The 24,976-nt window shown below is 47.9% G+C and overlaps 1 protein-coding gene across 2 annotated transcripts in view; it reads left to right on the top strand.

The window, feature by feature from the left end:
- The window catches only part of LOC125466073 (proteinase-activated receptor 3-like), a 34,165-nt gene that overhangs the window by 6,681 nt on the left and 2,508 nt on the right, over positions 1-24,976 (top strand). The window contains exon 2 of one of the 2 annotated variants that reach the window (XM_048560204.2): positions 14,890-15,133. The exons of the other annotated variant lie outside the window; for it this stretch is intronic. Coding sequence (XP_048416161.2) covers positions 15,055-15,133 — 79 coding nt within the window. The 5' untranslated portion in view covers positions 14,890-15,054. The remainder of the gene's footprint in view (positions 1-14,889; positions 15,134-24,976) is intronic. 2 annotated transcript variants of the gene reach the window in all.

Raw genomic sequence — 24,976 nt, 5'->3', positions numbered from 1 at the left:
TTCAGAAGATGGGGGAGATACTAAAGCAGTATTTCACATTAGTATTTGCTGTGGAGAAGGATGTAAAAGATAGAGAACTTGGAGAAGTAATTAGTGATGTCTTTAAAAAAGTGTTTATGTTACAGAGGAGGAGGTTAACAATCCCCAGGACCGGGTCAGTATATCCCAGAACTTTATAGTAAGTGAGGGAAGTGATTGCTGGGCCCCTCGCTGAGATATCTGTATCATTGATAGCCACAGGTGAGGTGCTGAAAGACTGATGGTTGGCTAATGTGGTGCCACTGTTTAAGAAAGGTGTTAAGGAAAAACCAGGGACTATGGATCAGTGAGCCTGACATTGGTGGTGGGCAAGTTGTTGGAGGGAATCCTGAGGAACAGGGTTTATATGTAATTGGAAAGGCAAGGACTGACTGGGGATAGTCAACGTGGCTTTGTGCCTGACTGTGTCTTACTGACTTGATTGAGTTTTCTGTTGAAGTAACAAAGAGGATTAAAGGGGGCAGAACAGTGAATGTGATCCATATGGACTCCAGTGAGGCGTTCGATAAGGTTCCTCATGGCGGACTGGATAACAAGGTTAGGTCACTCAGAATCCAGGGTGAGCCAGCCATTTGGACACAAAATTGGCTCGAAGGTAGAAGACACAGGGTTATGGTGGAGGGCTGCTTTTCAGACTGGAGGCCTGTGACCAGGAGTGTGTCACTAGGATCAGTGCTGGGTCCACTGCTTTTTGTCATTTATATAAATGATCTGGATGTGAACATAGGAGGTATGGTTCGTAAGTTTGTAACTTACCACTAAGCTTAAACTTGAAATGTAGTGGACAGCGAAGAAGGTTAGCTCAGAGTACAATGGGACCTTGATCAGATGGGTCAATGGGCTGAGGAGCGGCAGACGGAGTTTAATTTAGATAAATGTGAGGTGCTGCATTTCGGAAAGGCAAATCAGGGCAGGACTTATACACTTAATGGTAAGGTCCTGGGGAGTGTTGCTGAACAAAGACACCTTGGGGGGGGGGCAGGTTCATAGTTTCTTGAAAGTGGAGTCGCAGGTAGATGGGATGGTGAAGGAGGTGTCTGGCTTACTTACCTTTATTGGTCAATGCATTGAGCATAGGAGTTGGGAGGATCATGTCGCAGTTGTACAGGATATTGGCTAGGCACCTATTGGAATACTGCATTCAGTTCTGGGTCTCCCTGCAATAGGCAGCATATTGTGCAACTAGAAAGGGTTCAGAAAAGACTTAAGAGGATATTTGATAACACGGTGTGAAGCTGGAGGAACACAGCAGGCCAAGCAGCATCAGAGGAGCAGGAAGGCTGATGTTTCAGGTCTGGACCCTTGTTCAGAAAAAAAGATATTGCCAGGGTTATAAGGTTTGAGCTATAGGGAGAGGCTGAATAGGCTGGGGCTATTTTCCCTGGAGTATTTGAGGCTGAGGGATGGCCTTATAGAAGTTTATAAAATCAGGAGGGACTTGGATAGGGTAAATAGAGGATAGGGGAGTCCAAAACTAGAGGGTGTAGGCTTAAAGTGAGAAGGGAAGATTTAAAAGGAACCGAAAGGGTCCTTTTTCGCACAGAGGTTGGTGTGTGTATGAAAGGAGCTGCCAGAGGAAGTGCTGGAGGCTGGTACAATTATAAGATTTTAAAAGCATCTGGATGGGTACGTGGATAGGAAGGGTTTAGAGTGATATGGACGAAATGCTGGCAAATGGGACTAGATTAATTTAGGGTATCTGGTCAGCATGGGTGAATTGGATCGAAGGGTCTGTTTCCATGCTGTACAGCTCCATGACTGTATGTCTATGCTAAACATGATGCCATTCTAAACAAATCCAATCTGCCTTCAGTCTGATCTTATGATCATCTCGGGGATGGGGAAGAAGTGCCACCCTGGCCAACAATGCTGACATTCCGTGACTGATTGACAAGAATGGGAATCAGATCAATACGAAGCTGTGACATTGTTACATCAGGGAACGACTAACCTATCGTGCTCAAGTCCAAACGCACTCATGATTCTTTTGCATTCCAGAGTGTTCTGATTCTGTCCAGACATTTATACCCTTATCTTCTAAACACATTTTATCTGCAGCTACTTTCAATCTTTGCATCTGTGTTTTGTCTAGGAACTACATCACATTTTTTACTCAACAAGTTTCAGCAATTCTTGTGTATTGAGATAGTCTTTTATTTTGTTTAAACTATAAAGTTGGGCTGCTAGATATTTTTCTCAAATTGAAACATTACAACACTAAAAGAGGGCTCTTAAAACACTATTTAAATTCACAGTTTCATGGACCACTTGAAGGAGATCCCTAGTGACATGACATCAAAGACACATCAAAGAGGTGAAAAAGCACATTTCTTCCGGTGAATGGACAAACAATACGGGAATGGAAACGCTGGGTGAATCCAGGGCGAGAAATCGATATGGATGGGATGTGTTTAAAACAAAGTTTGACATGCCCCTTCAAAAAGGGAAATAGGATAAGTCAAGAGATGTTGCGTCTCACAGTGATGGCTGGGAAGCTATTGGAGAGAATTCTCAGGGATAGGATTGAAAAGCATTTGGAAAAGCATGGCATAATTAAGGACAGCCAGCGTTGGTTTTGTGCGGAGCGGGTCATGTCTTACTGACTTGATTGAATTTTTCGAGGAGGGACAAAGGTGATCAATGAGGGGGTGCAGCAGTGGATGTTGTTTACATACATTTTAGTAAGGCTTTTGATGAGGTCCCTCATGGTAGGCTCATCGAGAAGATTAAGATGCATGGAATCCACGGTGACTTGTCTGCGTGAATTCAGAAATGGCTTGTCCATAGAAGGCAGAGGACAGTGGTGGAAGGATGTTTTTCAGGCTGGAGGTCTATGACTGATGATGTTGCACAGGGATCATTGTTGTTTGTGATATATATAAATGTGTTAGATGTAAATATACATTAGAGGGTTAGTAAGTTTACAGATAACACAAAGGTTGGTGGATTTGGAGTTGTGGATAGTGTAGAAGGTTGTCAAAGGATAGAGAGAACATAGAACATTACAGCACAGTACAGGCCCTTCGGCCCTCGATGTTGTGCCGACCTGTCATACCGATCTCAAGCCCATCTAACCTACACTATTCCATGTACGTCCATATGCTTATCCAATGACGACTTAAATGTACCTAAAGTTGGCGAATCTACTACCGTTGCAGGCAAAGCATTCCATTCCCTTACTACTCTCTGAATAAAGAAACTACCTCTGACATCTGTCCTATATCTTTCACCCCTCAATTTAAAGCTATGCCCCCTCGTGTAAACCGCCACCATCCTCGGAAAAAGGCTCTCCCTATCCATCCTATCTAACTCTCTGATTATTTTATATGTTTCAATTAAGTCACCTCTCAACCTTCTTCTCTCTAATGAAAACAGCCTCAAGTCCCTCAGCCTTTCCTCGTAAGACCTTCCCTCCATACCAGGCAACATCCGAGTAAATCTCCTCTGCACCCTTTCCAAAGCATCCACATCCTTCTTATAATGCGGTGACCAGAACTGTACACAATACTCCAAGTACGGCCGCACCAGAGTTTTGTACTGCTTCACCATAACCTCTTGGTTCCGGAACTCGATCCATCTATTAATAAAAGCTAAAACACTATATGCCTTCTTAACAGCTCTATCAACCTGGGTGGGAACTTTCAAGGATCTGTGTACATGGACACCGAGATCTCTCTGCTCATCTACGCTGCTAAGAATCTTACCATTAGCCCTGTACTTTGCCTTCCGGTTACTCCTACCAAAGTGCATCACCTCACACTTGTCTGCATTAAACTCCATTTGCCACCTCTCAGCCCAGCTCTGCAGCTTATCTATGTCTCTCTGCAACCTACAGCATCCTTTGTCACGATCCACAACTCCACCGACCTTAGTGTCATCTGCAAATTTACTAACCCATCCTTCTACGCCCTCATCCAGGTCATTTATAAAAATGACAAACAGCAGTGGACCCAACACCGACCCTTGCGGTACACCACTAGTAACTGGTCTCCAGGATGAACATTTCCCATCAACTACCACCCTCTGTCTTCTTTCAGCAAGCCAATTTCCAATCCAAACTGCTACACCTCCCATAATTCCATTCCTCCGCATTTTGTACAATAGCCTATTGTGGGGAACCTTATCGAACGCCTTGCTGAAATCCATATACACCACATCAACCAGTTTACTCTCATCTACCTGTTTGGTCACCTTCTCAAAGAACTCAATAAGGTTTGTGAGGCATGACCTTCCTGTCACAAAACCGTGCTGACTATCCCTAATCAATTTATTCTTTTCTAGATGATTATAAATCTTATCCCTCATAACCTTTTCCAACACTTTACCAACAACTGAGGTAAGGCTCACTGGTCTATAATTACCAGGGTTGTCTCTACTCCCCTTCTTGAACAGGGGAACCACATGTGCTATCCTCCAGTCATCTGGCACAATTCCTGTGGACAATGACGAGTTAAAGATCAATGCCAAAGGCTCGGCAATCTCCTCCATGGCTTCCCAGAGGGCCCGAGGATAAATCCCATCTGGCCCAGGTGACTTATCTATCTTCACCCTCTGTAGGATTTCTAATACCTCTTCCTTGTGAACCTCAATCCCACCTAGTCTAGTAGCCTGTATCTCAGTATTCTCCTCGACAACATTGTCGTTTTCTAGAGTGAATACTGTCAAAAAATATTCATTTAGCGCTTACCCTAACTCATCTGACTCCACACACAACTTCCCACTACTATCCTTGATTGGCCTTAATCTTACTTTTGTCATTCTTTTATTCCTTAAATACATGTAGAAAGCCTTAGGGTTTACCCTGATCCTATCCGCCAACAACTTCTCGTGTCTCCTCCTGGCTCTTCTGAGCTCTTTCTTTAGGCCTTTCCTGGCTACCTCGTAGCCCTCAAGTGCCCTTACTAAGCCTTCACATCTCATCCTAACATAAGCCTTCTTCTTCCTCTTGACCAGAGATTCCAACTCCTTTGTAAACCACAGCTCCCGCACTCTACTGCTTCCTCCCTGCCTGACAGGTACATACTTATCTAGGACACACAGGAGCTTTTCCTTGAAAAAGCTCCACATTTCTAATGTGCCCATCCCCTGCAGTTTCCTTCCCCATCCCATGCTCCCTAAATCTTGCCTAATCTCATCGTAACTGCCTTTCCCCCAGTTATAACTCTTGCCCAGTGGTATACACCTATCCCTTTCCATCACTAAAGTAAACATTACAGAATTGTGATCGCTATCACCAAAGTGCTCACCTACTTCCAAATCTAACACCTGGCCAGGCTCATTACCCAGTACCAAATCTAATGTGGCTTCGCCCCTTGTTGGCCTATCTACATACTGTGTCAGGAAGCCCTCCTGCACACACTGGACAAAAACTGACCCATCTATAGTACTCGAACTATAGTAGTGTTCCCAGTCAATATTTCGAAAGTTGAAGTCCTCCATGACAACTACCCCGTCTCTCTCACTCCTATCGAGAATCATCTTTGCTATCCTTCCCTCTACATCTCTGGAACCATTCGGAGGCCTATAGAAAACTCCCAACAGGGTGACCTCTCCTTTCCTGTTTCTAACCTCAGCCCATACTACCTCAGTTGACGAATCCCCAAACATCCATTCTGCAACTGTAATACTGCCCTTGACCAACAATGCCACACCTCCGCCCCTTTTACCATCTTCTCTGTTCTTACTGAAACATCTAAATCCCGGAACCTGCAACAACCATTCCTGTCCCTGCTCTATCCATGTCTCCGAAATGGCCACAACATCGATGTCCCAGGTACTAACCCATGCTGCAAGTTCACCCACCTTATTCCGGACGCTCCTGGCGTTGACGTTGACACACTTCAAACCAACTTCTTGCTTGCCGGTGCCATCTTGCTTCCCTGAAACTTTATTTTGGACCACCCTACTCTCAACCTTTTCTATACTCGAACTACAATTTTGGTGGGGTATAGATCAGTTGCTGATATGGGCAGAGAAATTGCAGATGGAGTTTAATCCAGGTAAGTGTGAGGTGCTGCACTTTAGGAGATGAAATGTTATGGGGAAGTATAGAGTTAATGGCATGACCCTGAACAGCATTGATGTACAGAGAGATCTTGGGGTTCAAGCCCATAGCTCCCTGAAAGCGGCCACACAAGTAGATAGGGTGGTAAAGGAGGCAAATGGCATGCTTACCTTTATTGGTCAGGGATTTGAGTACAGAGTCAGATGTCATGTTGCAGCTTTATGAGACTTTGGTTAGGCCACGCTTAGAGTATTGCATTCAATTCTGGTCACCACATTACAGGAAGGATGAAGAGGCTTTGGAGACGGTGCAGAAGAGATTTACCAGGATTCTGCCTGGATTAGAGAGTATGAGCTACAAGGAGAGGCTAGAAATACCTGGGTTGTTTTTTCTGGAGTGCTGGATGCTGCAGGGAGACTTGACAGTTTATAAAATTATGAGAAGCATAGATATAGATGATGGTCAGTATCTTTTCCCCAGAGTTGAATATCTAAAAGTAGGGGGCATGTGTTGAAGGTGAGAGGGGGAAAGTTCAAAGGAGATGTGAGGGGCAAGTTTTTTTAACCAGAGAGTGGTAGGAGTCTAGAACACACTGCCAAGGTTGGGGATGGAGGCAGATATGATAGGAGTGTCTAAGGGACTTTTAGATAAGCTCATGAATAAACAAGAAATGGAGATAAATGACCAAGGGCAGGCAGAAGGGATTAGTTTAACTGGGCATCATGTTTGACACAACATTGTAGCCTAGGAGCCCTTTCCTGCGCTGTCCTATTCTATGCCCTCTGATGACAAAACATGATATACAAAATTTCTACTTTTTAAACTTCCATATTTTAGAGTTCCTCATGAAGATTAGTTCTTCCCAATCTATATTTCCGAGTCAGGATGGTGTGTGGCTTACAGAAGAACTGGCAGGGGATGGTGTTCCCATGTGTCTGCTGCCCTTGTCCTCCTAGTTGGAAGTGGTGGTGGGTTTGGACGGTGCTGTCTGAGGATTTTTGGTGTATTTCTGCAGTGTGTCTTGTGGATAGCACACACTGCTGCTACTGAGTGTCGGTGGGAGAGGGAGTGGATGTTTGTGGATGTTTCAATCAAGCGGCTGCTTTGTCCTGTGTTGCTGGGGCTGAACTCATCCAGGCAAGTGGGGAGTATTCCATCACACTCCTGACTTGTGCCTTGTAGGTGGTGGACAGGCTTTGAGGAGTCAGGAGATGAGTTACTCACCACAGTATTCCTAGCTTCTGGCCTGCTCTTGTAGCCATAGTATCTATATGGCTCATCCAGTTGAGTTTCTGATGAATGGTAATCCCAGGATGTGGATAGAAGAGGATTCAGTGATGGTAATGCCATTGAATATCAAAGGGTGATGGTTTGATACTTTCTTATTGGAGATGGTCATTGTCTGACAGTTGTGTGCTATGAACTTTCCTTGCTACTTTTCAGCCCAAACCTGGATATTGTCCAGATCTTGCTGCATTTGAATACGGTCTGCTTCAGTATCAGAGGAGTCACAAATGATGCTGAATATTGTTCAATCATCAGTGACATCCCCACTTCTGACCTTATGATGGAGGGAATGTCATTGTTGAAGCAGCTGAAGATGGTTGGGCCGAGGACAGTACCCTGAGGAACTCCTGCAGAGATGTCCTGGAGCTGAGATGATTGACCTCCCACAACCACGACCATCTTCCTATGGGTCAGGTATAGCTCTGACCTGCAGAGAGTTTGAACCCTGATACCCATTGTTTCCAGTTTTGCTCAGGCTCTCAGTGATGCCACACTTGGTCGAATGCAGCCTTGATATCAAGGGCTATCAATCTCACCTCACCTCTGGAATTCAGCTCTTTAGTTCATGTTTGGTCAAGGGTCTTGCGATGTAGGGTGTATGATTGCTATATATTTTAGATTCATTTATTTTTAAGCTTGGATATTTAAGTTTTGATTTTTGCTGTGTGGATTTTTCCGTTTATTTGAAGATTAAATTGTATTTCTGAAGCCATGTTGATTTCTATATAAAGAATTTGATCAAGGTAGTTTTCAAAACACATGAGCTATTGTGATCATTGGGAGAGTTTAGGATCAAACTCGGGTAAGTAATTTTGTACCAGTGTCTCTGCTGGAAACTTCTGGACTTGGCTCTTTTCTATGTTTAGCAGACACTCTCACATTTGTAAATAAAAGTTGTTTTGCTGTGTTCAGTTTATAGCAGTTCTGTAGAAATACTCGAATGAAAATCAATGATTACAGCAATGTTCCAGAGAAAGGGAGAAAATAGTAAACAAGGATACAAGGACCAGGAGTAAGCCATTCAGTCCATCAAACCTGCTTTGCTAATATCACCATGGCTGATGAAACTCTTCAATTCCACCCCATCCTCATAAACCGGGACCTGGCCCCAGCTGGGACACAACATCACCCTCCCTCTGACCCAATAGACCTCCCTACTCTATTGGGAACCAATATCTCAGATCCACCCTGACTAACCTAATCAGCCCATCGTTTACCTGCCTCCGTCGCCACGTTACGCCAGGCACTATACCTTACCCACTGTGCAGCCTGCTCCCTGCCCCTTTAACCTACGTTTGCATTTATCACCTCACAGCAGCTGTCAAATAGCTGGGTCTTTAAGAACACACTCACTCACTGCTGTGAAAATGCAGCATGATTTGCCTTCCCCTAACAGATCAGCACTACAGGAGAAATATCAAAATTGAAGCTCAGCCCCTAATTTCTGACGGAGCCCTGAGCCTGTCAGAAATATAGAGGCTTGACATTAAAACAGAGTGAAGTGGCATCTACATGAGAAAGGAACCCATTGGAAAATCTTTCTCACTGGCACTGGAGAAACTTCAGCAGGTCTGCAGAAACTGTGGAGAAACACAGAGTTAACCCAAAAATAATCAACGTGGACTCAAGACATTAACTCTGTTTCTCTCTCCACAGATGCTGCCAGACCTGCTGAGTTTCTCCAGCATTCTTGGTGGTTTTTTTGACTTCAGATTTCCAGCATCTGCAGTGTTTTGCTTTTATTTGCTTTGTTAAGTGGCAAATAGTGACACTAGGACGGCTTACATTCTATGGGAGTGTGCACAGGGTCTCAGTTTAATTTCTTACCTAAAATATGGCCCCCCAGCTATACAGCACACCGTCAGCCACTGCACACAGAATACCAGCCTGGGCTTAGTGCCCATGTCTAATGGGTAAATTATGGAGCTGTAGGATATATTTTGGAGATTCTTGAAACTTGAGGCATGTGAAGGCTGGGCACAGACAGGTACCAATCATTAGCATTTCTTACACAATGAGAGAAAAGTCTTTTATGGTGCAGTGGTAGTGTTGTACTCCCGATGCCAGGAGGCCCAGGTTCAAGCTCCAATTGCTCCAGAGATGTAGCACAACATTGCAGAACAAGTGGATTAGAAAATATCTATCCATGAGCTTTCACCTGGGTCTCCGTCCCTTGTGAACGGGCGCTGTCATGCCTGTGCTCCTTAGAAACATTCCTGGTCACCATTATATGCGGGTCATGTTTCCTTCTTCGAAGCCTCTGACAATGTGACATTACTGCTGGAGCATCACTGACATTGTGGAAAAGTACAGCATCTAGGGACACTATTTTAAAATTGTGGACTTATCGCAAAATATTCATTTCTGAGAAGCTTTCACCAGGCGAAGCGAGAGAGGACAGGAAACATGTGTAAAGCGATAATGTGTCTAGTGCAGGGCAAGAGGCACAAACAGCATCATCATTTAGTCACACAAATCGCTACTTTCAGCCACGTTGGGGGACATTTGTTTCCTTTAATTTAAATAACATTAATCACATGATATGTAATAATCGGTTTGATCCATTATGTCTGAATTTTATCCTAAAGAGAGTGAGTCAGTGCTAACCGTGATCCCATTGAATGGCAAAGCAGATTTGATGGCCTCATCCTCATGGTATTATTGCAAGACTGTTAATCCAGAAATTTGGCTAATGTTCTGGGGATCCGGTTCAAATCCTGCCATGGAATGGTGAAATTTAAATTCAATAAAGAAGTATACGAATCTACTGATGACCATGAAACTATTGTCAAATGTCAGGGAGAACCCATCTGGGTCACTAATGTCCAAAAGAGAAAGAAATCTTCCATTGCCCCTCTGGTCTGACCTACATGTGGCTCCAGACCCACAGCAATGTGGTTGACTCTGAACTGCCCTCTAGGATTGGCCTTGAGAGACATACAGTTCAAGGGCAGCCAGAGACAGGCAATAACTGCTGGCCAGACAGCATCACCCACGTCTCATGAGTGAACTCGAAAAAAAGTCTATTTCTGTTCCACCACCAAATAGTCAAATACTGACCACAACCAGTTACTGAGCAATCGGTGAGAAATGTTAATAAGTGAAAAGAGATTCCACAAACTCTGAGATAACAAGGTGTCGAGCTGGATGAACACAGCAGGCCAAGCAGCATCAGAGGAGCAGGAAAGCTGATGTTTCGGGCCGAGGCCCTTCTTCAGAAATGGGGGAGGGGAAGTGGGATCTGAAATAAATAGGGAGAGAGGGGGAGGCAGATAGAAGATGGACAGAGGGGGAACTTTAACTTTCGAAATATTGACTGGAAATGCTATAGGTCAAGACTATAGATGGGTCAGTTTTTGTCCAGAATGTGCAGGAGGGCTTCCTGACACAGTATGTAGATAGGCCAACAAGGGGCGAAGCCACATTAGATTTGGTACTGGGTAACGAGCCTGGCCAGGTGTTAGATTTGGAAGTAGGTGAGCCCTTTGGTGATAGCGATCACAATTCTGTTATGTTTACATTAGTGATGGAAAGGGATAGGTGTATACTACTGGGCAAGAGTTATAGCTGGGGGAAAGGCAATAATGAGGCGATTAGGCAAGATTTATGATGTATAGGATGGAGAAGGAAACTGCAGGGGATGGGCACTGTAGAAATGTGGAGCTTATTCAAGGAAAAGCTCCTGTGTGTCCTAGATAAATATGTACCTGTCAGGCAGGGAGGAAGCAGTAGAGTGCGGGAGCCGTGGTTTACGAAGGAGGTGGAATCTCTGGTCAAGAGGAAGAAGAAGGCTTATGTTAGGATGAGATGTGAAGGCTCAGTTAGGGCACTTGAGGGCTACGAGGTAGCCAGGAAAGACCTAAAGAGAGAGCCCAGAAGAGCCAGGAGGAGACACGAGAAGTTGTTGGCGGATAGGATCAGGGTAAACCCTAAGGCTTTCTATAGGTATTTAAGGAATAAAAGAATGACAAAAGTAAGATTAGGACCAATCAAGGATAGTAGTGGGAAGTTGTGTGTGAAGCCAGATGAGATAGGGGAAGCGCTAAATGAATATTTTTCAACATTATTCACTCTAGTAAACGACAATGTTGTCGAGGAGAATACTGAGATACAGGTTACTAGACAAGGTGGGATTGAGGTTCACACGGAAGAGTATTAGAAATCCTTCAGAGGGTGAAGATAGATAAGTCACCTGGGCCGGATGGGATTTATCCTCGGGTCCTCTGGGAAGCCATGGAGGAGATTGCTGAGCCTTTGGCATTGAACTTTAACTCGTCATTGTCCACAGGAATAGTGCCAGACGACTGGAGGATAGCACATGTGGTTCCCCTGTTCAAGAAGGGGAGTAGAGACAACCCTGGTAATTATAGACCAGTGAGCCTTACCTCAGTTGTTGGTAAAGTGTTGGAAAAGGTTATGAGGGATAAGATTTATAATCATCTAGAAAAGAATAAATTGATTAGGGATAGTAAGCATGGTTTTGTGAAGGGAAGGTCATGCCTCACAAATCTTATTGAGTTATTTGAGAAGGTGACCAAACAGGTAGATGAGAGTAAACTGGTTGATGTGTATATGGATTTCAGCAAAGTTCAATAAGGTTCCCCACAATAGGCTATTGTACAAAATGCGGAGGAATGGGATTGTGGGAGATATAGCAGTTTGGATCGGAAATTGGCTTGCTGAAAGAAGACAGAGGGTGGGAGTTGATGGGAAATGTTCATCCTGGAGACCAGTTACTAGTGGTGTACCGCAAGGGTCGGTGTTGGGTCCACTGCTGTTTGTCATTTTTATAAATCACCTGGATGAGGGCGTAGAAGGATGGGTTAGTAAATTTGCAGATGACACTAAGGTCGGTGGAGTTGTGGATCGTGACAAAAGATGCTGTAGGTTGCAGAGAGACATAGATAAGCTGCAGAGCTGGTCTGAGAGGTGGCAAATGGAGTTTAATGCAGACAAGTGTGAGGTGATGCACTTTGGTAGGAGTAACCAGAAGGCAAAGTACAGGGCTAATGGTAAGATTCTTAGCAGCGTAGATGAGCAGAGAGATCTCGGTGTCCATGTACACAGATCCTTGAAAGTTGCCACCCAGGTTGACAGGGCTGTTAAGAAGGTGTACAGTGTTTTAGCTTTTATTAATAGAGGGATCGAGTTCCGGAACCAAGAGGTTATTGGTGAAGCTGTACAAAACTCTGGTGCAGCCGTACTTGGAGTATTGTGTACAGTTCTGGTCACCGCATTATAAGAAGGATGTGGATGCTTTGGAAAGGGTGCAGAGGAGATTTACTCGGATGTTGCGTGGTATGGAGGTAAGGTCTTACAAGGAAAGGCTGAGGGACTTGAGGCTGTTTTCATTAGAGAGAAGAAGGTTGAGAGGTGACTTAATTGAAACATATAAAATAATCAGAGAGTTAGATAGGGTGGATAGGGAGAGCCTTTTTCCTAGGATGGTGACGGCGAACACGAGAGGGCATAGCTTTAAATTGAGGAGTGAAAGATACAGGACAGATGTCAGAGGTAGTTTCTTTACTCAGAGAGTAGTAAGGGAATGGAACGCTTTGCCTGCAACGGTAGTAGATTCGCCAACTTTGGGTACATTTAAGTCGTCATTGGACAAGCATATGGACGTACATGGAATAGTGTAGGTGAGATGGGCTTGAGATCGGTATGACAGGTCGGCACAACATCGAAGGCCGAAGGGCCTGTACTGTGCTGTAATGTTCTACGTTCTATGTTCTGTGTTCTATGAAATGCAGAGCTTGTTCAAGGTACAGCTACTGCGTGTCCTTAATAACTATGTACCTGTCAGGCAGGGAGGAAGTGGCCGAGCCAGGGAACCGTGGTTTAATAAAGAAGTTGAATCTCTTGTCAAGAGGAAGAAGATGAGGTGTGAAGGCTCAGTTAGGGCGCTTGAGAGTTACAAGTTAGGCTGGAAGGGCCTAAAGAGAGAGCTAAGAAGAGCCAGGAGAGGACATGAGAAGTCTTTAGCAGGTAGGATCAAGGAAAACCCTAAAGCTTTCTACAGGTACATCAGGAAGATTAGTGCCAATCAAGGACAGTAGTGGGAAGTTGTGCGTGGAGTCCGAAGAGATAGGAGAGGTGGGGGTGAGCTGGGCGGGTTTTGGGATGTGGTAGGGGAAGGGGAGATTTTGAAGCTTGTGAAATCCACATTAATACCATTGGGCTGCAGGGTTCCCAAGCATAATATGAGTTGCTGTTCCTGCAACCTTCGGGTGGCATCATTGTGGCACTGCAGGAGGCCCATGATGGACATGTCGTCTGAGGAATGGGAGGGGGAGTTGAAATGGTTCGCGACTGGGAGGTGCAGTTGTTTGTTGCGAACTGAGCGGAGGTGTTCTGGAAAGCGGTCCCCAAGCATCCACTTGGTTTCCCCAACGTAGAGGAAGCCACAATGGGTACAGCGGATGCAGTAAACAAGTATAACTGCCGGGCTTTACTTAAAGTTAAATCCAACAGATTGATTCTGATTGACCAAGACATTGCTCTGAGAAGTGACTGTCTGAATTGAAATGAATGAATTCTGCTGAATTGGAAAGGTGCGATGTGTATTCAATCAGCACTTTCCTTCCATCCAGAACCTCAACCTGAGCTACAAATCTTCTCAAAACTCACTCGCGCTTTCCCCTCACCCAGGCCAGATGTTGCTTTCCACCTTAAATTGGTATTTCTTGCAAATTGTCCTGACGAGTGCAAGATGGAAAGCTTTGACAAGATGGAAAGCTTTGACAAGATGGGCTTTTTTTCAGCAATATCCAAGTTCTGTACTTTTTTTGTAAGAAAGTAAATATTTTGGGATCAGGCGTTACATTCAGTGGTTGGAGTCGAACCCATGGTAGGCATCTTGATCCAATTTCCAAAGGGATCCCACTTGTTGGATCAAACCTTTTTTCGATTCTGGGATTTCTCTGGTAATTGGATTTGCTTTCCTGAAGCTCCACTTGGGATAATCTCTATTTGGTTTACAGAGCTGAATATTAAACTGTGACGTCAGTGGGAGCTGATGTAGTCATGCCTTTCCTGCTCCTACTATCCGAAGGTAGATTGCTCAGTGCTGGGTATACTTCAGCTGGAGCAATCTGAGGCTATTTTTGTTTGTTACATTTTTAAACCATTTTGTTTCCTCCTTTCCAGCTCATTCCCCTGATGCCAATGGTTTCTCATGCTTTCGGTAGTTAAACTGAAATGGTCAGAATTCCTATTCATGTATCAGCTCTTTCCAACATTTAGCTGTGGGTTTTCTGGGCAGTCCACACAAATTCCTTCAGCTGGGAATACTATCGGTGTTCTACCAAATCCTACCTTTATCTTCACATCAGAAATTCCTGCAGGATCTGGGATTTGCAGGAAATGCCTTATTAATGTTTATTGCTCAAATGTTGCAACATTCCGGCTGAAAGCTAAACTGAGGTCATGGCAGAAGCAGGAAGAGCAAGAAAAATGATGGATTAAATTCCTCCAATATTTCCCAAATTTTGGGAAACAGGTTTACAGTTTTAGACCCATCTCCTAATGGTCCTCTAATTTTCTAAAATCCTCTCCAGAAGTCTGGATCCAAGAGATAAAGAATATCAGCCTGCCAATGTTTACACAGCTTGAAGACATTGTTCAGTACTCAGCTTCCTCCAGTAGGGACCAGACCAGAAAGCTAGGCACTGTCAGCACAGACTGCTGCGTTAGCTCAAAACCTGAAACTAAAGCTCACTGAGATGAAGTGTACCTTGTTGCTGCTGGCTCAGCTGCTAATCCTGCCTGGTGTATCGGCTTATAGTTCTCTTGATTATGACGGTAAGAATTTTCTGCTTTCATTCCTGCCAAGATATAACAAGATCACATCAGTTATACAGCTACTGAGTTTGAGCAATGTGAGCCAATTATTTTTTATGTCCCACACAAAACTGCGAATGGTGAATATCTAAAATGAGTTTTTATTCATACTAATATAAATGATTGGGTGTGAATACGGGAGGTATGGTTAGTACGTTTGCAGATGACACCAGAATTGGAGGTGTAGTGGACAGCAAAGAAGGTTACCTCAGAGTACAGTGGGATATGATCAGATGGGCCAATGGGCCAAGGTGTGGCAGCTGCAGTTTAGTTTAGATAAATGTGAGGTGCTGCATTTTGGAAAGGCAGTTCGGGACAGGACCTAATGGTAAGGCCCTGAGGAGTGTTGCTGAACAAAGAGACCTTGGAATTTAGGTTCATAGTTCCTTGAAAGTGGAGTCACTGGTGGACAAGATAGCGAAGTAGGCGTTTGGTATGTTTGCCTTTATTGGTCAGTGCATTGAGTACAGGAGTTGGGAGGGTCATGTTGTAGCTACACAGGACATTGGTTAGGGCACTTTTGGAATACTGTGTGCAATTCTGGTCTCCCTGCCATAGGAAGGCTCTTGTGAAACTATAACAAGGTCGGAAAAGATTTACAAAGATGTTGCCAGGGTTGGAGGGTTTGAACCATAGGGAGAGGCGGAATAGGCTGGGGCTATTTTCCGTGGAACATCAGAGGCTGACGGGTGACTTTATAGAAATTTATAAAATCATGAGGTGCACGGATAGGGTGAATAGACAAGGTCTTTTCCCCAGGGTGGGGGAGTCCAAAACTAGAGGGGCATAGGTTTAAGGTGAGGGGGGAAAGATTTAAAAGGAACCTAAGAGGCAACATTTTCACACAGAGGGTGGTGCGTGTATGGAATGAGCTGCCACAGGAAGTGGTGGAGGCTGGTATAATTACAACATTTAAAAGGCATCTGGACGGGTACATGAATAGGGGAGGGTTTAGAGGGATAAGGGCCTATTGCTGGCAAATGGGTCTAGATTTATATAGGATATCTGATCAGCATGAATGAGTTGGAACAAAGGGTCTGTTTCTGTTCTGTACAACTCTATGACTGTAAAGGGCTCTCACAAAATTATAGTTAATATCGAGGTAAAGAGGAAAAACCATCCAGCCAGTCGGAGAGAGAATAAGAGGGAGAGAGAGTGAGAGAGATCGAGCAGGAAGAGGGAAAAGCTGGTAATAAAAGAGATGAGCTACATTTACAGAAAAAGTTTGGACTTTGGTATTGAGGAATATTGGGCTCGAATGGGGGCAGGGGAGAGGGAAGGTTCCAGAAGTTCTGGTTTGGTCAGCATCTCTCAGGGCAATGTCAGAAACAGAACTGACATTTGAGATTGGCAGTGGTGGCTGTGGAGACTGAGACCCTGGGTAAGTTCCACGAGGATGACAGTGTGTCTCATAGTCAATTTCCTGGGAAGCAAGGAGGCTGTGGGCTTTTGAAAGATGAACTGATAACAGGGCAGCACTCTGCGAAAAACACTGATCATGTAAATGGAATGTGGTTTGCATAGTTTGGAAAATACCTGCCCAGGGAGAACTTCAAGAATACTATGCAATAAACAGAAAAGACACAGTGGGGGAAATGGAGAATGAGAGTTAGAACAGAAACTGAGCTGTGAGGTACGCACGAGATATATACCTGAGCAGCATCTTCAACCTCGCCAACTCCGTTATGTCAAAGCTAACTACCACGCATCAGAGGGAAGATATTGTTTAAATCACCTGGTCACCCCTCTGGAACAGGTGAGAATTTGAACCTGGGCTTCCAGGCTCAGAGATAAGGATGTTACCACAGAGACACAAGATCCCTGTAGACCTATCTAAATAAAACTCCTATACTCTCTCCACCTATCTTCTTTACTCTCCATCTTCGGTCCGCCTCCCCCTCTCTCCCTATTTATTCCAGTTCCCTCTCCCCATCCCCCTCTCTGATGAAGGGTCTAGGCCCGAAACGTCAGCTTTTGTGCTTCTGAGATGCTGCTTGGCCTGCTGTGTTCATCCAGCCTCACATTTTATTATCTTGGAATTCTCCAGCATCTGCAGTTCCCATTATCTCTAAATAAAACTCCTTAAGGTTTGATTCACATGATGTAATACAGTGTATTGCTGAGAGCTGTTGGACAGTTTTATACACAATTTATAAATTAATGATTACATACAGTGGGCAAGTTTAAATTTGAATGTTTGATACAGATTTGGAATAATCATACAGATGTATAGCGGGTTAAATGGCTGCAGTTCTCTGCTAGTATCTGTGAATAGATCTCAGCAGTCTGTTTATTACTGGCCTCGTTTGAGGACTAGTTCATTGCCACACACCAAATTTTGTGGATTTATTACCAGCCATACCATAAATAACATCAGCCTGCATTAAAATAAATATTCAGAGAGTGAGAATATAAGAACTAAGAGGAGTAGGCCTTTCAGCCCCTCGAGCCTGCTCTGTCATTCAATACTATCCTGGCTGATCTCATCTCTGCCTTAACTCCACTTTTCTGCCCACTCTCTGTTGTAAGAGAAATGGTTTAAGCTGAAACTGTGGATCACAACAAGATGCCTGTGGCTCAGTGAGTGAGTTTATAGTGAGGCACACGAAAGCTGTTCTTACTGGAAATACAGGCCCTTCCCTTTCCTGTAGAACAACTGGAAATCAGCAGACAGACCCACTGCAGGGCTGTGTGTTTTTAAAATGTCAAAGAGGAAGCCACTTTGTGTTAGCACAAGAGTCACGGGAATGATAGACAGACACTATTCCGGATACTATTGGAAAATTATCCAAAACAATCACATTTCCTGGAAATGATGACCAGGGTAACAGTTTCTATGTGTTTATCAAGTTCAAAACATACGGTCACCACAGCAGAGGGTCCTCCTCCTGATTCTACACTGTCCCCCATCAAATACTCCCAGGACAGCGACAGCACAGGGTTAGATACAGAGTAAAGGTCCCTCTACATTGTCCACCATCAAATACTCCCAGGACAGGGACAGCACAGGGTTAGATACAGAGTAAAGCTCCCTCTACACTGTCCCCCATCAAATACTCCCAGGACAGGGACAGCACAGGGTTAGATACAGAGTAAAGCTTCCTCTACACTGTCCCCCATCAAATACTCCCAGGACAGGGACAGCACAGGGTTAGATACAGAGTAAAGCTCCCTCTACACTGTCCCCCATCAAATACTCCCAGGACAGGGACAGCACAGGGTTAGATACAGAGTAAAGCTCCCTCTACACTGTCCCTCATCAAGCACTCCCAGGACAGGGACAGCACAGGGTTAGAAACAGAGTAAAGCTCTTCCCACTCTTTGAGAATGAATGTAAAGCTCTCTTTACTCTTTTCAACTAAAAGTGAAGCTCGCTCTATACAGAAACCATCAAAGATTTCCAGGGCAGATACAACACAGGGCCAGGTAAGGAGTAAAAGTCTTACAAAGCATTTAGTTTAGTATCCAAAATGTGTCCAATCAATATTTTATCCAGTTATAGGACCTGGACGTCACTGGCTAGGCCAACATTTACTGCCCATCCCTAGCTGCCCCTTGAGAAGGTGGTGATGAGCTGCCTTTGAGAACCGCTGCAGTCCACCTGCTGTGGGTTGACACACAATGCCCTTAGGGAGGGAATTCCAGGATTTTCACCCAGCAACAGTGAAGGAACGGCGATATATTTCCAAGTCAGGATGGTGTTGCAGGAGAACTTGCAGGGGGTGGTGTTCCCATGTATCTGCTGTCCTTGGCCTTCTAGATGGAAATCGGCGTGGGTTTAGAGGATGGTGTCAATGCAGTTTTGGTGAAAATCTTGTAGATGGGACACACTGCTGCTACTGAGTGTCGGTGGAGGGAGGGGATGCTTGTGGATGTGGTGCCAGTCAAGCGGCAGCTTTGTTCTGGATGGTGTCGAGCTTCTTGAGAGTTATTAGGGCTGCACCCATCCAGGCAATTGGGGAGTGTTCCATCACACTCCTGGCTTGTGCCTTGTAGATGGTGGACACGCTTTGGGGAGTCAGGAGGTGAGTTACTCGCCACAGTATTCCCAGCTTCTGACCTGTTCTTGTAGTCTCTGCGTTAATGTGAGTCCAGTTGAGTTTCTGATCAATGGTAACCCCCAGGATGTTGATAGTGGGGGATTCAGTGATGGTAACACCATTGAATGTTAAGGGCTGAAGATTAAGTTTGCTCTTGCTGGAGATGGTCATTGCCTGGCATTTGTGTGGCATTAATATTTACTTGCCACTTGTCAGCCCAAGCCTGGATATTGTTCAGATCTTGTTGCATTTGCACATGGACTGCTTCACTATCTGAGGAGTCACAAATGGTACTGAACATTGTGTCGTCATCGGTGAACATCCCCCCTTCTGACCTTATGATGGAGGGAAGGTCAGTGATGAAGCAGCTGAAGATGGTTGGGCCGAGGACACTACCCTGAGGAACTCATACAGAGCTGTCCTGGAGCTGAGATGATTGACCTCCAACAACCACAACCATCTTCCTATGGGTCAGGTATGAGTCCAACCAGCGGAGAGTTTGCCCCCCGATACCCATAGATTTCAGTTTTGTTAGGGCTCTTTGATGCTATGAGATGAGACTGATGGGGCGGTAATTGGCTGGGTTGGATTTGTCCTGCTTTCTGTCTGCAGGACATACCTGGGCAATTTTCTGCATTGTCGGGTAGATCCCAGTGTTGTAACTGTACTGGAACAGCTTGGCTAGGGGAGCAACAAGTCCTGGAGCACAAGTCTTCAGTACTGTTGCCGGGATGTTGTCAGGGCCTGTAGCCTTTGCAGTGTCCAGAGTCTCCAACCATTTCTTCATATCACTTGGAGTGAATCGAATTGGCTGAAGGCTGGTATCTGTGACGCTGGGGACCACTGGAGGAGGCTGAAATGGATCATTCACTTGGCATTTCTGGCTGAAGATTGCTGTGAATGCTTCATCCTCCTCTTTTGCACTGATGTGCTGGGCTCTTCCATCACTGAGGATGGGGATATTTGTGGAGACTCCTCCTCCAGTGAGTTGTTTATTTGACCACCACCATTCATGAGGAGATACGACAGGACTGCAGAGCTTAGATCTGATCCATTGGTTGTGGGATCACTTATCTCTTGTTACTTTCGCTGTTTGGCTTGCAAGTAATCCCGTTTGGTGGCTTCAGCAGGCTGATACATCACCTTCAGGTCTGCCTGGTGCTGCTCCTGGCATGCCCTCCTGCTCTCTCCATTGAACCAGGGTTGATCCCCTGGCTTGATGGTGATGGTTGAGTGGGGGATATGCTGGGCCACGAGGTTACAGATTGTGCTGGAATACAATTCTGCAGCTGTTGATGGCCCAAGGTGCCTCATGGATGCCCAGTCTTGAGTTGCTATATCTTTTTGAATCGTATTCCAGGTGGATCACAAAATGATCATGTCATTGTCCAAGTGAGGAAACACAAGGATGTTTGCAGCACCCAGACCATGCCAGGAGCTGACCACTGCTGCACTGGCCTTTGACATTGGCCAGGCCACAAACCATCAACACCAGCAGTGGAAATGCAGCAGGACATGCAACATTAATGTACTCCCAATCAACAGGTCACAGTGAGCCTGTGCTCCACAATCAGGAGCCACACAGTATCCACAGCATCATCAGTAAAAAAAAACCCTGTGAGGAGCTGGATGAACACGGCAGGATGAGCAGCATCAGAGGAGCAGGAAGGCTGATGTTTCAGGCCGAATCCCAGGGCCTAAACCCAAAACATCAGCCTTCCTGCTCCTCCGATGCTGCTCGGTCTGCTGTGTTCATCCAGCTCTACACCTTGTGGTCTCAGATTCTCCAGCATCTGCAGTTCCTATTATCCCTGTGAGGAACTTCATTGTTACCCAATCAGGAAGCACAGAAATTGGTTTGATGATAATAACCAGGACGATCCTGGAACTATGAAAATACAAATGCAAGGTGCTCCTGAGCTCGAAGCAGTGGCAGCACTTGCTGGCAAAGACACAGATCTCCAGGCAAATAAAAGCATTGGTCCAACAACAAAATAAAACTGCGTTCTCTGAGCAAAGGATTGTGGGTGGGAAGAGGAGAAGCAGTAACTCAACAAGAGCCAAAGGGTGAGCGCCTTGTTCAAGACCATCAGGAGGCAATCTCTTCAATGGGAATGTTCTCATGTACTCCCCCAGTGCTGACCCTCCAACAGTGTGGCACACCCTCAGCACTGGCCCTTCAGCAGTGTGGCTCTCCCCCAGTGCTGAGCCTCCAACAGTGCCCACTCCATCAGCACTGACCCTCCGACAGTGCGGCACTCCCTCAGGACTGACCCTTCGACAGTGTGGCACTCCCTCAGCACTGATCCTTCGACAGTGTGGCACACCCTCAGCACTGACCCTTCGACAGTGCGGCACTCGCTCAGCACTGACCATTCGACAGTGCGGCACTCCCTCAGCGCTGACCCTTCGACAGTGCGGCACTCCCTCAGCACTGACCCTCCGACAGTGCAGCACTACCTCAGCACTGACCATGTGACAGTGCGGCTCTCCCTCAGCACTGACCCTCCGACAGTGCCCACTCCCTCAGCTCTGACCCTCTGACAGTGCGGCACTCCCTCAGCACTGATCCTCCGACAGTGCCCACTCCCTCAGCACTGACCCTCCGACAGTGTAGCACTCGCTCAGCTCTGACCCTCCGACAGTGCAGCGCTCCCTCAGCACTGAACCTCCGGCAGTGTGGCGCTCCCTCAGCACTGACCCTCTGGCAGTGCGGTCCTCCCTCAGCATTGACCCTCCGACAGAGCCCGCTCCCTCAGCACTGACCCTCCGACAGTGCAGCCCTCCCTCAGCTCTGACCCTCCGACAGTGCAGCGTTCCCTCAGCACTGAACCTCCGGCAGTGCGGCCCTCCCTCAGCACTGAGCCTCCGACAGTGCCCACTCCCTCAGCACTGACCCTCCGGCAGTGCGGCCCTCCCTCAGCACTGACCCTCCGACAGTGCCCACTCCCTCAGCACTGACCCTCTGACAGTGCGGCTCTCCCTCAGCACTGACCCTCCGACAGTGCCCACTCCCGCAGCACTGACCCTCCGGCAGAGCCCGCTCCCTCAGCACTGACCCTCCGACAATGTGGCACTCCCTCAGCTCTGACCCTCCGACAGTGCGGCGCTCCCTCAGCACTGACCCTCCGACAATGTGGCACTCCCTCAGTACTGACCCTCTGACAGCGCGGCACTCCCTCAGTGCTGACCCTCCGACAGTGCGGCGCTCCCTCAGCACTGACCCTCCGACAGTGTGGCACTCCCTCAGCACTGACCCTCCGACAGTGCGGCGCTCCCTCAGTACTGACCCTCTGACAGCGCGGCACTCCCTCAGCGCTGACCCTCCGACAGTGTGGCACTCCCTCAGCACTGACCCTCTGACAGTGCGGCACTCCCTCAGCGCTGACCCTCCGACAGTGCGGCACTCCCTCAGCGCTGACCCTCCGACAATGTGGCACTCCCTCAGTACTGACCCTCTGACAGCGCGGCACTCCCTCAGCGCTGACCCTCCGACAGTGCGGCGCTCCCTCAGCACTGACCCTCCGACAGTGTGGCACTCCCTCAGCACTGACCCTCCGACAGTGCGGCGCTCCCTCAGTACTGACCCTCTGACAGCGCGGCACTCCCTCAGCGCTGACCCTCCGACAGTGTGGCACTCCCTCAGCACTGACCCTCTGACAGTGCGGCACTCCCTCAGCGCTGACCCTCCGACAGAGCGGCACTCCCTCAGCACTGACCCTCTGACAGTGCGGCACTCCCTCAGCACTGACCCTCCGACAGTGCGGCACTCCCTCAGCACTGACCCTCCGACAATGTGGCACTCCCTCAGCACTGACCCTCTGACAGTGCGGCACTCCCTCAGCACTGACCCTCCGACAGCACGGACTCCTTCAGCACTTACCCTCCGACAGTGTGGGACTCCCTCAGCACTGACCCTCCGACAGTGCGGCACTCCCTCAGCACTGACCCTCCGACAGTGCGGCACTCCCTCAGCACTGACCCTCCGACAGCGCGGGACACCGTCAGCACTGACCCTCCAACAGTGCCCACTCCCACAGCACTGACCCTCCGACAGTGCGGCACTCCCTCAGCTCTGACCCTCCGACAGTGCAGCGCTCCCTCAGCACTGAACCTCCGGCAGTGCGGCGCTCCCTCAGCACTGACCCTCCGGCAGTGCGGCCCTCCCTCAGCACGGACACTCCGACAGTGCCCACTCCCTCAGCACTGACCCTCCGGCAGTGCGGCGCTCCCTCAGCACTGACCCTCCGACAGTGTCCACTCCCTCAGCACTGACCCTCCGGTAGAGCGGACCTCCCTCAGCACTGACCCTCCGACAGTGCCCACTCCCTCAGCACTGACCCTCTGACAGTGCGGCTCTCCCTTAGCACTGACCCTCCGACAGTGCCCACTCCTGCAGCACTGACCCTCCGACAGAGCCCGCTCCCTCAGCACTGACCCTCCGACAGTGCGGCACTCCCTCAGCACTGACCCTCCGACAGTGCGGCACTCCCTCAGCACTGACCCTCCGACAATGTGGCACTCCCTCAGCACTGACCCTCTGACAGTGCGGCACTCCCTCAGTGCTGACCCTCCGACAGTGCGGCACTCATTCAGCACTGACCCTCCGACAGTGCGGCACTCCCTCAGCGCTGACACTCCAACAGTGCGGCACTCCCTCAGCACTGACCCTCCGACAGTGCGGCGTTCCCTCAGCAGTGACCGTCCGACAGCGCGGGACTCCGTCAGCACTGACACTCCAACAGTGCCCACTCCCTCAGCACTGCCCCTCCTACAGTGTGGCACTCCCTCAGCACTGACCCTCCGACAGTGCGGAACTCCCTCAGCACTGAACCTCCGACAGTGCAGCGCGCCCTCAGCACTGACCCTCCGACAGTGCAGCGCTCCCTCAGCACTGACCCTCCAACAGTGCCCACTCCCTCAGCACTGCCCCTCCTACAGTGCGGCACTACCTCAGCACTGACCCTCCGACAGTGCCCACTCCCTCAGCACTGACCCTCCGACAGTGCGGCGCTCTCTCAGCACTGACCCTCCGACAGTGCCCACTCCCTCAGCACTGCCCCTCCTACAGTGCGGCACTACCTCAGCACTGACCCTCCGACAGTGCCCACTCCCTCAGCACTGACCCTCCGACAGTGCCCACTCCCTCAGCGCTGACCCTCCGACAGTGCGGCGCTCCCTCAGCACTGACCCTCCGACAGTGTGGCACTCCCTCAGCACTGACCCTCTGACAATGTGGCACTCCCTCAGTACTGACCCTCCAACAGTGCGGCACTCCCTCAGCACTGACCCTCTGACAGTGCGGCACTCCCTCAGCACTGACCCTCCGACAGTGCGGCACTCCCTCAGCACTGACCCTCCGACAATGTGGCACTCCCTCAGCACTGACCCTCTGACAGTGCGGCACTCCCTCAGCACTGACCCTCCGACAGCACGGACTCCTTCAGCACTTACCCTCCGACAGTGTGGGACTCCCTCAGCACTGACCCTCCGACAGTGCGGCACTCCCTCAGCGCTGACACTCCGACAGTGCGGCACTCCCTCAGCACTGACCCTCCGACAGTGCGGCACTCCCTCAGCACTGACCCTCCGACAGCGCGGGACACCGTCAGCACTGACCCTCCGACAGTGCAGCGCTCCCTCAGCACTGACCCTCCGACAGTGCAGCGCTCCCTCAGCACTGACCCTCCGACAGTGCCCACTCCCTCAGCACTGACCCTCCGACAGTGCAGCGCTCCCTCAGCACTGACCCTCCGACAGTGCA

This window comes from Stegostoma tigrinum, chromosome 30 (assembly GCF_030684315.1).
Source record: "Stegostoma tigrinum isolate sSteTig4 chromosome 30, sSteTig4.hap1, whole genome shotgun sequence".
Taxonomy (NCBI): Eukaryota; Metazoa; Chordata; class Chondrichthyes; order Orectolobiformes; family Stegostomatidae; genus Stegostoma; species Stegostoma tigrinum.
The sequence above is the reverse complement of the archived record's forward strand: the minus strand, read 5'-3'. Positions and strand labels throughout refer to the sequence as shown.